General features: G+C 40.2%; 1 protein-coding gene across 3 annotated transcripts in view; it reads left to right on the top strand.

The window, feature by feature from the left end:
• Window positions 1-13,352, top strand: part of mpp2b (MAGUK p55 scaffold protein 2b) — a 60,034-nt gene that overhangs the window by 16,008 nt on the left and 30,674 nt on the right. For 2 of the 3 annotated variants that reach the window (XM_084741063.1, XM_084741062.1), the window contains one exon: window positions 812-891. In XM_084741063.1, the coding sequence (XP_084597189.1) occupies window positions 861-891 (31 nt within the window). In that variant the 5' untranslated portion in view covers window positions 812-860. Of the gene's footprint in view, window positions 1-811; window positions 892-3,552; window positions 3,837-13,352 lie in introns of those variants that run through there. The other variant, XM_084741061.1, reaches the window with a different exon arrangement.

The following is a 13,352-nucleotide window of genomic DNA, read 5'->3' as shown; positions in this document are numbered from 1 at the left end:
AACTCACTATTTGGGCTGCAGTGCTCATTTTTACATGCACATTTACTACGTATTGCTCCTTTAATGTGATGAAGACACCTTGAACATTCTTGAAAAGTGCTTCAATTTGGCTTTGGAAAAGGTGTAGGAACCCTGCAGATACTTAGTTTCCCATTCTTCTGTCTGTGATGCTTTTTGCCTGCTCCTGCTGCTTGATGTTAAATAGATCAATTGGAATCAATAGAGATCCTCACTAAGCTAATGTTAGATGGCCTGCCCACTCACCCACCCACCCGCTCAGCCAGTCTTTCCAACTGTTGCTAATAGTATTCCCCATGGACATGATGGCTAAAACTGTTTAGGTGTTGCCGGAGCAACCGGCTCTTCTATTTATAGTTACTAAACAAAGTTAGATAGCATTTGTCGTGTGTGGGAGCTTGTTAAGACAAATTAGGAATGAGCTGTGCACGTATGTAAGTCCATTGACTGCAGTGATTATGACAGAAAAGGATTTGCTTTCTTTGTCAGGCTGGATTTAGACTTCCACTGATCCCTGTTTGTTGAATTTGAAGAGCCTCAACCCAAAAACACAGTTTATAGCTATAAAAACTAAAAAAAAAAAAAAGTTAAAAAGAAACACAAGCCATAAAATATGCAAAACTCTTATCTGCTTTTTATAGAAGAGCTTCTACCTTCCTTTTCTTGTTTCAACCTTAATTCTGCCCCAGTGCTCTGACAACCGAGAGACTTTGCATTCATATTCACAATCAATACTTCATTAGTGTTTTCAATACATCTCCCTCCTCTCTCTTTCTGCTCTCTTTCATTGCAGTTGACCTAACAAGTTTTGTGGAGGATACTGGGAGGAACCAATTTTCAAAATGCCCGTGGCGACATCCAGCTCTGACTCGGGTAAGTGGCTTCGTCTCGCTATGACGAGGGCATCTCTCTCTGTGTGTGTGTGTGTGTATGTCAGTGCAAGAGAGAGATATCTAGAGAGAGAAGAGGGAGGAGACACTGAACGGTCCATGGTTACTCCAGCACTCAGGACATGTATCTCATCTCCCGAGTTCTAATGTGACTTAATGAGCTGGCTAATGGAGCGCTAAAACTCCAGCCTTAGATCAGTCATGCCTTGAAGGATTTGCTGTTGTATCCCTCGTGGCTCCGTCCACTCATGTGCACTAGTGGCCAGTAGTGCAAAATGCATGCACGAACATGCACATGCTTGCACACATGTACGTTTCAATTTTTCTTCATAGGTGCTGAATGAGTCTTTTATTATGGATTTCAGACTGATATAGTACTGTGTTAATCCATGAGGGTGATTTGCAGTCACCTTTTGAGTGTGTTGAACTGGCCATCATTACTGTGTCAATTAAAGAGGAAATATGTAATGTATTTATTACATTTTTGTACATAATTCCAACCAACAGACTCTGACACACCACAACAAAATACAGCAGGAGCGACGAACTGTAGCCATTATAGTTTAAACTATAAACACAAAAATGACAATTACCAACATAAACCATCATGTTCTGAAAAAAAAAACACATTATAAACACCAACAAAACGTAACTTTTACCAGTGCATAATGGGAAAGGAGAGATGTGTCTCCTTGTCAGCACTATCTGCAGCACATCTGAACCTCACAACCCAGAATCTCAAAGCGCCCCACAATGGTTAGAGGACGCCATTACACAAGTCAAAGGCTCAGGAGGATGAATTTAGCAACATGAACATTAAACAAGCGTTGACTGAATGTGAACCCAAACACATAAAATAAAGCGATTGCACAAAATACAAATAATAATAAACATCGTCAATAAGAAAAAAGAGCTCTGGTATCATTTAGCCGTGTCTTGGCAAGAATCTGGCGATAAGGCATTTATCACAATTCAGAGGTCACGATTCAATATATTGCAATATAGGTTATTGGGATACTGTAAGGAAGGCGATATCTTGCATTATTCTATATCTAAGATTTGGAACATTGTCATACTTTAAAGAAAACACCATCATATGCATAGAATCTGAGTTTACTGTATTGTGCAGTTAGAACAGTGATGATAGATAACGCTGCTATCTTGTGGTTGGGGGTTCAAACAAAACACAAAATGAACTAGTGCAACAAATCTTTGCATGTCTCTCCATATCATGATACAGTGGTTTTGAGAATTGATACAGTATCATCAACATAAATATTAGTTTTATTACACCCTTGTCTCAATCACTGCTTAAAAGCACGTAGAAAAACTTATGGTGGCCGCAAAACTCATTCAAAATGCAAAAGGCTGAATCTGTCAGTAAATCCCCATAAATCTTACACACTGGACCTTTAAAGTAAAAGTTTTGTAGACGTTCACTCTGGCACTTGATAACAGACAGCAGGAGTCTTTGCAGTAACTGAAAACATGACAGCTGCTCCAAACAGTGCTCCATTTCTTGTGCTGGACTCCAGACAGTCTGAGCTGGTTGATAAAACTGATCCCAGGAGCAAAATATGACTGTTGTGTAAAAATACACTCTTGTCCAAAAATGTACACTGAATCGCTGGAATCCAAGTCAAATTTGGCATCACTGATGGTCCCCGTTGTTAGCTTTGTAACAGTGAATTTTTCTATATATACCTTGGCATTGATATCAAAGTTGAAAATGTAGTCCTGTGACAGCAGTGAAATTATATTTCCTTGTTTGAGCGCCAAAAAGGTGCCCACATTAAACTCTACACTGGCACATAGCTACACTTCCTTGCATTTCCTCTTCACTCAGTGCTGAGGGCACTTGATCCAGACACATAAAAGATTGAAAAGCCACAGCCAGATGTCGGGGAAATTAAGAGTCTCAGTATTATTGGTTAACAGAGGACCAAATCTAAAACTCAAAGCTTTATAGTATTTTATCGTGTGGTAATAAATTGCAACAGTCAGCTGGCGGATAGAGGGAGAAAAGCATTTCCACGGAGAATTAAAATGTGTGTGGAGTTTCCTTTTTTTTGTAATGGGCTGTCAGTCAGACTTGATTTGTACACTAGCCGAGGGCTGCGTCTGGCTGACTGGCATTTTTAGTAACACGCAGTAAATTGTTTCTCCAAACCAATTCATGTCTTTTTTTAAATTCAAAAAACAGCATTTTCAGCAAGGCTATTTTTGAAGAAGGGTTAGAGAAGGGTCATTTTCATAGATATTCAGGTGTATTTCAACTCCTCAGTGAGGGAACTCAGGTATTCAGCATTTACTAGATTTATGAGCATAAAGCACAAATGTACTGTAAGGCTAGCTGTGTTTGTACCTGTGTCTGTGTTGTTAGTAATGGAGGGTCATCACTCATATATGTGTCAGCTCCCTACGCAGCGCCTCCTTCACCGATCCGCCAACCTTCTGCTGCTCTTTCCCCCAGTTAACCCCCACAGGGAAGCCTAGAGGGAAAAAATCGTCCTGCCTCCTTTTCTCCGTCCTCCCAGAGAAAGCATCATACTTCCCTCCCTCTCCCCCCACCACCCTCCTCCCCTTCCTTTGCTCACGCACAGAACCCTCTCTCTCGTTTCCATTCATTCATGCGGAGGAGAAGACACGCAGCCAGGCATAGCTTATACACATTCACGTCAAGAGCAGGTGAAGAGGGAGGGAAGAGCGAGGAGCTGCTTTGGCATAAAGAGGAGGGAATCAGGCACAGATAGAGGGGGAGATCTGTGAGTCTGCCTCAGATACAGTATTGGGTGTGTTACTGTGAGTGTGTGCACTGTAGAGAGGTGTTGTTCACCATGGCTGGCACCGTGTTTGGAAGGCTCACCCTGGAGGAGGGGGACTCAGCCAACTCCCTGGAGGGCCTGGAAATCAAGCTGGGGGGAGAAGGTAAGCACACAAGTCCCTACCTGCTGGGTGTGTGAGGGATGCAGGACGGTTTACAAAGCAGATGAGTTCTCTGGCTGTGTGTTTTAGGGGGGATATAATGGATAGAAAGTAAGGTTAAATCACTGTTAAAATGCAGCTAAGTAGGTGACAATATGTTTATGTACACATTGGTGGTTGATGAGGGCTAGTCGGTGTTATAAATTCACATTGCACCTGCGCCTGATGCACTAGTTCAAACCTCCAGAGTGTGATGAAGATGACAAGAGACAGAGGAGGACCCAGGGCAGCATGTGATGTACAGGAATCTGAGGCAGCAGGGTTCAAAGATAGGAAGGGGGACGTTAAAAAAAACACAGCAAGGTGCAGGGGAAATGAGCCATATTGTTTTTTATTTAAAGGGATATTTTAGATTATTTCATTTGGGGCTTTATGAGGTACTTATCGATAGTCAGTATTATTACCTGCAGTAGATTCCAGTCCCCACTCTGAAGGGCAGCAGCACTGAAGCTAAGCAATGAACTGCTGTGGATAGGGTTAGCAACAAAAGGTATTTTAGCCACTTAATAACTGTCTATCTAAAAACCTCAGTATCAGTTTAATTGTATGCCATATTTAGGATATTTTCACTACTTTACTTTGCCATCAGACAGCCTTCTCTAGTGGGAAACCACCGTTATATGAGCCAAATATCACTCTCTCCAACTCCCATCAGTAATTTTACCTCAGAGAACACAGGAGTTCTTGATCTGCCGCTGCCTCGATCAGTTAGTTTGTGTTACTATGTGACTTAGATGCTTTAAAAGGATAGTTTGGGTTCACCAAAGTCACACATCGGAACAAGGCAAAGGGAGAAGAGGATCTCCTGTGTTCTGCAAAATAAAGTGATTGATTTCACCTATTGAGTTTGGTTGATTTAGAGAGAGCAGTGTTTGGCTTTTACAGCGGCAGTTTCCTGTCAGAAAAGGCTGTCTGATGGCAAAATAAAGCAGTGAAAATATTCTAAATACAGCCTACTCTTGCGACAGATTGATTTTTTTAGGTGGATGTTTTTTAAGCGTCTGAAATGCCATTTGTACAGTGAAGAGCCTTATTGTTAAAATGAGAGCATTAGAGAGTAAGAGACAGAGGAATGCACTTTGAGATAAGTAAAGAGAGCAAGATAAGAAGTCATTACAAGAGGAGCAGCCTGTGTAAAAGCAAGCATGTATTTGTTGTTTGAACGATAATGTGCGGATAATGTTTGCTCACAGAGCATGGAGTGGGAAGTACCACCATATACGTCCTATTCATTATTGATGGAGCTTATAAATATTACATGAGGATGTATACTACAAGGTAATATGTTCTGAGGGTGAGTCCATATCTATTTATGAACTGTCATTTGCTCACATGTTTGATGTTGTCGCGTTAAATTAGACAAGGTTAGGAGCATCATTACATCATTGCCAAGTATTGCATGTCACAGAGTATGCTGTGTTGCAAGATATCTGTTGCTTGGTAATGTAGCTTGACAAGACAGCAGTGACAGCCATAATGAATCATATTTTCTGTCAAAGCGTTCGCATCCTGTCTATCAGTTCAGAGAGCATGTGTGTGTGTGTGAGAAAGACAGAGAGAGACCTCCAGTGCATTGTAGATTCATGGTGAGTAGGTAGGGGGTCATTCATATGCAACAGTGTTCTGATCAGAGACAGCACGCCTGAAAGTGTCAGACTCACAACCTTCAAATAACTCGGTGGCTCCACACACACACACACACACACACACACACACACACACACACACACACACACACACACACACACACACACTCCGCACACATGCTCTACAATGCATGACTCTTTTCCACCTGAACCCTCACGCTACACTCTTGGAATTAAGGGTTCTGAAAGGGTTGTTCTTGAAGGGCCGAGGTTCTAACCAGAACCATTTGCTTCTAAAGAATCCCTTTTTGAATGAAGTGTTCATTAAAGGTTAGTTGTAAGACTAGGGGCTCCATTAAGAACCGTTTTCATTGAAAGAACCCTTTTGGAAAGAGAGAGTTTTTCAAGGATTGTTGACAGCATGGGTGTTATCTCAATTTAAATAATGTTAATTATGACATAGATTGTTAAAATTATGAATAATCACAGTATACAATTGATGGAATTCAGTCATTTTTTGCCTCAATATTTTTTGCCTACAATATGGTTCTTTATAAAACCCTTAGAAGACATGTGGGTTATAGTTGAAACCCTATATGTAAATATATTTTTAGATCCTCCTGGACAAGTTCTTAATGAAACCCTTGGAATTTATCTGGGTTCTTGGTACAACCGCTTGCGTGAGTTTCTAGAAAGAAACCCCTGGAATATTAAAGGATTCTTGGCAGAACCCTCTGAGTGGATTCTACATGAAACTACTGATATACAAATGGTTTCTTGGTAGAACCCCTTGGGTGGGTTCTTGTTAGCAATCTTAGATGGTGGAAAGGTTCTGGAAGGATGGTTTTGGGTGGGAGCCATTACACCCAAGAAGGGTTTTGCACCATTCAGAGCATTTCCACTAAAAATAAATTGGTCCTCGGTTCCTAAAAGTTAGTACCCAGCTAGAACAAGAAAAAGTGTTTTCCTTGAGAACCAAAGTGGTTCTCACCCTCTGTTGATATCATCAATTGATTACAATCAGTCCACTCAAAAATGGTGGAAATCCAAGATGGTGTACTAGAAAGCTCCAAAGACCTTGAACAGAATTGGTTCAAGAACCAGAGCTAATTTTGGGGAAAACAGCCCAATGTTGAGTTCTAGGTAGAGTCCTCTGAAAGAGTTCCAAGTGGAACCTTTATAAAATGTTTTACTGGGAACCAAAAAGGGTTCTCTTATGGGAGGAAAAGAACTCTATATGGTCTCATGAGCAGTTTTATTTCTAGGAGTGCATCAGAGGAACATTCTGTGTGCCTGCCGGACTAATGAAGCAGTGTTCAAACACAGATGATGGATCATTGAGTACAGTGTGTTGGTAGGATTAGGCTGTCAAAGATAATCGCAGGGTTTCAAGAGAATGGGACAATTTAATTCTATTCTGGCTGAGGGTATTCGATAATGTGGTGACACTGGCAATTATTTCATCCGTATCACACCCTGATGATCTCTGTTTGCTCTTTCATTAAGTGCCGCAGTGAAAATAGATGTATAGTCGAAGTCAAAATGTTTGAGTTCAGTCGAAAAAACTTATTCCAGTCCGTTTCCCCCTAAAACTTCACATGAAATCATTCCTCAGGCAGACTCTGTGGCCATCGGGGTGGGGTGTAATGGGAGCTGATGTCCATTTGCAAAATGTCAACAAATATCACAAGTGTTGTCTCCAGTGGTGACCTTCAGCCAGCTAATAAGGCGATCCAGCCTGTACCCGTATCATGCCAGCTTGGAACAAGCATCACCATGGCAATGTGGTGGCTTAAATGGCAGCTTTAAAGTCCCTAGTTCCTGCTGATTGGCTACCCAAGAGAGACGGGGTCAGGGTTACAGTGGTTTCCTCTGGAAATGTTGCGTTTCATGGGACAGTCAAGCACACTGTTGTAGTGGTTATAACAGTTACTTTTGCAATGTCATGTTGAATATAATGGATTTTTTTGCTAAATCTTATGAATTAACCAAATAATAGAATGTATAGGATAAACTATGATCACTAACCTGTCAGCATAGTTTTAAAACAGTGACTTGCTGCCTTTTTTAAAACAAATACTATAAACATTTACAAGTTATTTTAAGGTTTTTCTATGCATATTTTTGTCACCATTAAAGGTGTAATATGTTACACCAAAGTGATTCAAAAATGAGTGCTGTGGTCCAAATAGCAAGTTGGAACCTTATTAAAGGGACACTTCACCCCAAAATCAAAAATATATACAGGATTTGTGCTGTTTAGTGCCATTATATGGGAAAGAAAGCAGATGCCTCTAAGGTGTTTTCTCCAAAACTCTGCAGCTCACACCAAAAAAATTCTAGATGGATAAATAGCACTTCAGACACAGACATGAAGCTTAGGAAGGTTGCCTGCAGGCTGCATAGACACTGAAACTAAACGTGTAATGAATGCAACATTATACTTTGACAATGATAAGCAACAAGGAGTCCTACACTGTAAGTTGATTAGCTGTTTATAACTGGAAATTGTCTGTCAGTATAGAGCTAAGCCCATTATGCTGCAAATAAAATTCACACTCTGGAGTTGGAGTTCAGTGACTGCCTGTCTTACTGAATGCCAGACACCATTAACATATTGCTCAGTTTAACTCTAATGTGAAAACAGGCACACAAATATGCTGGCTTTAGTATAGGTGTCGGAGAAGCCAGTATTTCAACTTAGCATGTTTCCTTAATCTCTGATGACATGTCATGGCCATTTGATGATTTAGTACTGTTAATATATTCTATATTTATCCTGTAAATTGTAATGAACTAAGAAAGCGAATGCCGATGTACAGTTGACAGGTTTCCTGAACAAGTTAATAGCCCTGAACATCTGTATTACACCCACATATCTGGTACAGGTTAGTTCAATTATTTTGGCTGATTAGATGTCCTCTGAGGACTGTGTGGGCAAGCACACACTGTAGTTGATTGACTATCACACTCCTGTTAGCTTTTTGTACCTATTAGGGCAGGAAAATAAATTACCTTAATCATTCTTATGCTGTGTTCACGTCATATACCATAATTAAGAGCAACTGAGTCGGTAAAAAAAAAAAAAACATTCATGCCAGCCTCCCACTCAGCAACAATATCTCCCACTTAGTAAAAAGAACTACAGGAGTGTTAGCAAACCTTTGATCAAATGCTCAATGTTACATCTAAATTAAATCCAGTAGACCTTTTTCATAGCACTCATTTTAGCATGAAATAATGGTGTACAGACAGATGTTACCAATGTGCTTGCACTAAATGGAACAGGACCTTAATAAGTATTATTTGTAACAACTGTGTTTTTCCTACTATTTCATGTCAATATAGCTCATTTCAGGTACTTTTAAGGGAGTTAGACATAATTTGTTTGTAACTTGTAACAAACAGCTCCATATATATATATATAAAACTGCAGTTTAGGCATTTTAAATTATATGACTACAAGGGTAGCAATGGCGGTTCCCATGGTCGCGTAATAGACCTTCTTCACAGCAGCTATTTTGACATGAAATACTGGTGTAAACACAGGTGTTACCAGTGATAATAATGGTCAGTTCAAACAGAGTCAGGGTGTTACTATTGCGCATGCTGGCTCACTGGAAAGGCTCTGCTACACTAAATGGAATGGAACTTTAATTAATATAGTAGGTGGCACCTACCTTTACCCCACCGTTTTATAGCAATTTGGCTGCCATGAAAAGAGTCTATTCCCAGCAGAGCTCCAGCCTACCTCTACATCAGTAGGGCACATATGAGTACTTCGCCAAAATGTCAGGTCACGTCCCCTTTTGGGAGATAGAAAACCAGGGCTCCCATAGACAACAATGCCATTTTATGTGTTTTTGAATTGCAATTTTAGTTAGTATGAATTCATGGTGAGCTAAACAATAGACATGTCTAATAATTATCCTGTGATCTTACCTGAACCGTGGCGTTCACAATATCTTAGATTAAGGTTAATCTATCAACCGTCATGATCCATAAATCTTCCCCATTCAAGTAGATTAATGAGCCACCACTGCAAATCTGCAAATAAGAAAAGCTTTCAATACAAAAGCTGTCAATAGACAACTGTTGATCTAAGTTAGGCTGAGATTTAGTCAGCGATGACAGTCTAATTCTGCTGTACTTAACTGTTCTGACTGAACTCCAGCAGCCTCACACTGAGGCTAACGTTAGTTCTCCATCAGTAGTAACAATTACTGTTCTCTGGAGGCTCATAAATTCTCGCCGCTCTCGTTTTTGGATCCTTTCCTTTCCAGGAAGGATATGGAACCAGAGTTCATGATGGATTGATTGTTTAATATGTTTTACAGCCTGCTACACAGCGGCGTTTCGTCATTTTTCTATCTCCCATTATATAAAACTGTGAGAGAAGGGGGTGTGGCTTTGCCTACTTGGGCTGGATGACGTATTGTCCATCTGATGTCCACCTGAGCAGAAGACTTATCAGCCACAAGTGACAACACCTGAGCTGTGTTGACGTCGAGGCCCTTGAGTCCCACCTTAGTAACTGTATGTTATCTACGGCTGCATTTCTGCAGCAGATACTTCGAATAATGCAATTTTCTGCTGCTAATAATTATGCCAACCAGATGAGGAGATTGATTTATTTGAAGGCAAGCCTCTTCAAGTCTCACACACACACACATATTGACCACACAAGTACATTACACAATGGATGTGCCCACACATGCTTCACACAACGTTCTCTGAACTTGTCATGATGAGCGAACTTGTCAGTGACGCTCCATGAGGAGGATGTTGACTTAATTGAGTTTGGCACACATCCACTAGACCAGTATTCTTTAGCTATAAAAGCTGTGTTCTGTATGCTGTCTGAATTAAAGAAGAAAATACTTCAGATTGATTGAACCATGCAAGGGCATCAAGATTGAAAGAATCAAGCCCATACCATAAGGACAATTTAATCATATACTTCACTCACAAATGATTAATCAGTTGTGAAACACACAATGGAATATACTCCAATGCAATAATAATGCTCCACCACTGTCTTAACATTCATCTTTTGCTACCTGAGGGATTGATAGTAATTATATTTTGCTTGAGAGCAGGGAGCAGAATCAAATCTAAGGGTAACCTTAAAGTATTTAATAATGTCTGTCAAGGCCCAGGAGTATTTTATTATATAGGGGTGACTTTGGCAATTCTACATAGTTTCGGTGTCATCTGCAGCGTGCTCCTTTTTGTCATTTTAATAGAGTGACAGAGGAATAAGGCTGCACTAACTTCCAACAATGTGTTCAGGGAAACAATGAGAATATCAATGAGTTGTTGAGGTGACGACTGCTCTGAAATCTGTCTGTGTTTTCACAGGACAAAGCAGGTGTCTCTCCATTGCAGTCACTCTGCACACTGAAAAGCTTCACATTGACCTCATCCATTTAAAGTAGCCCGATTAATCATCAGCAGGTCTGTGATGCCATTGACTTTCAATGCCCCTTTTTGTGTGATTTCGGCCGTACAATGAATTTTAAGTCCAGGCTGAAATATGTTTTCTAGTACAATCACGATAACAGAGATAAGGCGCTTGTGAATGTGCATTTCCTCATGGTTTGGTGAGAGTTTTGTGATAAGAATTGTTCACGTTTGAGGAAGGTTATTTTTTATTAATAAACTTCATTAGTTTTTCTGACATTGTTTAAATGAAAAACATGCTGCGCTCTCATGTTCCATCAGATCTTAACGAGCGTCCCATTGCTGTTCATCATATTCTTTCTAATATAAAGGTTGAGGTGAGAGTAAGATTTGCTAAGATAAGATCTGTTACTGAAACTCTGATTGAGGTTAGGTGCCAAATTGATAGGTCAAGGGTTTGGTTCTACCTGATAGAAAACGACTTAATTTTCCACTGGGGGGATATGGTCTTTAATGGAGATATCAAAGTCATTTATTATCATTACACAACACAGAGTTGCACTAAATAATGGGAGTTGTAGTCCCTTCATTCTACACACATACAACATAAATTCAAAGTCGGATAAAATAGCAAACAAAAATAAAATAAAACGATATATACAATTTTATAGTTATACACATATACTCCCAGGAAATTATTCTGTAGTACATTTTTTTAAAATTTGCATCAGGTTGAATGTAACAGCAGCAACAAAATGGTGATGATAAAATGGTTGACGTTTTCACCTCAATGGGATCACATCTGGTAAACGCTGTCCTTCAACTCTTGATTGCATTTTTCCCTGAAACATCATTGATGTCAACACAAAGTCCTCCTCCCCTCGTCCTGCTGGAGTGTAACATGCTGCGATCTCTCAGCTCAGAATTGGTCCACCTTTCAAGTGCAACAGCTTGATCCTGTGGTGGAACAGGGTCTCTGATTTTCCTGTTTCTCCCATTTTGTCCGTTTAATTTCCCTGTTCAGACATTAGCCAGGAAAAGCCTGAAGTCCCAGCTGCAGCAGGGCTCCTATCCCCTCTCTTCATCATCTCAAGGTCTGCTGCTCTTTCATTCACACCTTGCGCTTCCTTTTCCTACGTCTGAGTGTATTTCTGTCATAGGTGATGTGTGTTTTAGCAACACAGCTGAAAAAATAACAGATTAAAAGGTAAAAATAGCAGTAGCAAGTTTGAAGCATTTACATGTGCTTTAAAGAGATACATTTTTAACAATAAAGGCACTGGCTGCAAAATAAAATCATTAAAAAAATTTTTTTTTTCTTCGTCTTATATGCATAAACCAAATTTATTGTCAAAGATTTCAGTCTCACAGATCTTCATTTAAATATTACAAAGAATTCCAAGTGTTTTACACATGAGAATATTGCAAAGCATTAATGTAAAGCAGCTATAATCAATATTTTTGTGATTACTGACTGGCCATCAATATTGTGAGTATTGGATGTGTATACTGTACTTAATTTCTGTTGTTGAACTGATATGGTTTGCTTTTGCAGGGATCTGCAGACTTTTTGAGCTGTCATTATTTTGTTATTGTGAACTGGATTGGACTGAACTGTTTGGTTTGGTTTACCATGTGGATTAAACGCTGGATTGGTACTCAGTACTGGCTGATGCATGACGTTCGGTTATCTGAATCGGTATCAGGGAGGAAAAAATGGTAACAGAACATCTCTAGCTATAGCCTGAATCTGCAGCTCTCTTCGGCTTTATGGAACTTTGGAGCAGGTCTCAGCTCATTGTTTAGGTGTCCACAACTTTGCTGTTTTGGTTCATTCTCACCACTCTCATAGTGTTGTTTGGTGAAAAAGCATCTAAAAACTCCCTGTACACAACCAGTTCTGCAACCAGACAGACACAGTTAGTAGCTCGCAAAGTTGAGCCCCTCAGGAACTGATAGATGCTAAGAACAAACAACACCGCTGTGCTAGTTTATAGTCTGTCCGTTACATGTTGATATGTAATTGTGCTTCCCTCACTTACTGTGCTTCTTCTGGGTTGAGCATTTACTGTATTTGCATTTTAAGACAGCTTGTTTATCTCAAGAAATTTCAGCAGTGTTTTTTTTGCCAGACACTGGGAGTAGAGAGTGTCAGCACACTGTACTCCTCTGTGTTTAAGACCCCATGAGGATTCAGCATGGAGAAACAACAACACAACTGCATGTCCCACATCTCTTCTTCCATGTTCCACCCTCCCTCAGCTCCCTTCTCTCCATCCTCTCTCTGTTTCCTTAACCGCCGCTCGCTCCATAGGAACAGAGCAACCAAGCGCCGGCTAAGAGGTTCGTGTTCCCCCACCGAGCTTTAACCACAAACAATAACAGCCCGGATTGTTTGTCGGCCTCCATGACATTGAATTTAATTGTAACTCTTCTTAGAGGTGAAGTCGCGCTCAGATGAGACAAAAGC

The sequence above is a fragment of the Lutjanus erythropterus genome, chromosome 17 (assembly GCF_056507025.1).
Source record: "Lutjanus erythropterus isolate fLutEry1 chromosome 17, fLutEry1.hap2, whole genome shotgun sequence".
Taxonomy (NCBI): Eukaryota; Metazoa; Chordata; class Actinopteri; order Lutjaniformes; family Lutjanidae; genus Lutjanus; species Lutjanus erythropterus.
Note: the sequence above shows the minus strand (reverse complement) of the source record. Positions and strands in the feature narration are given on the sequence as shown.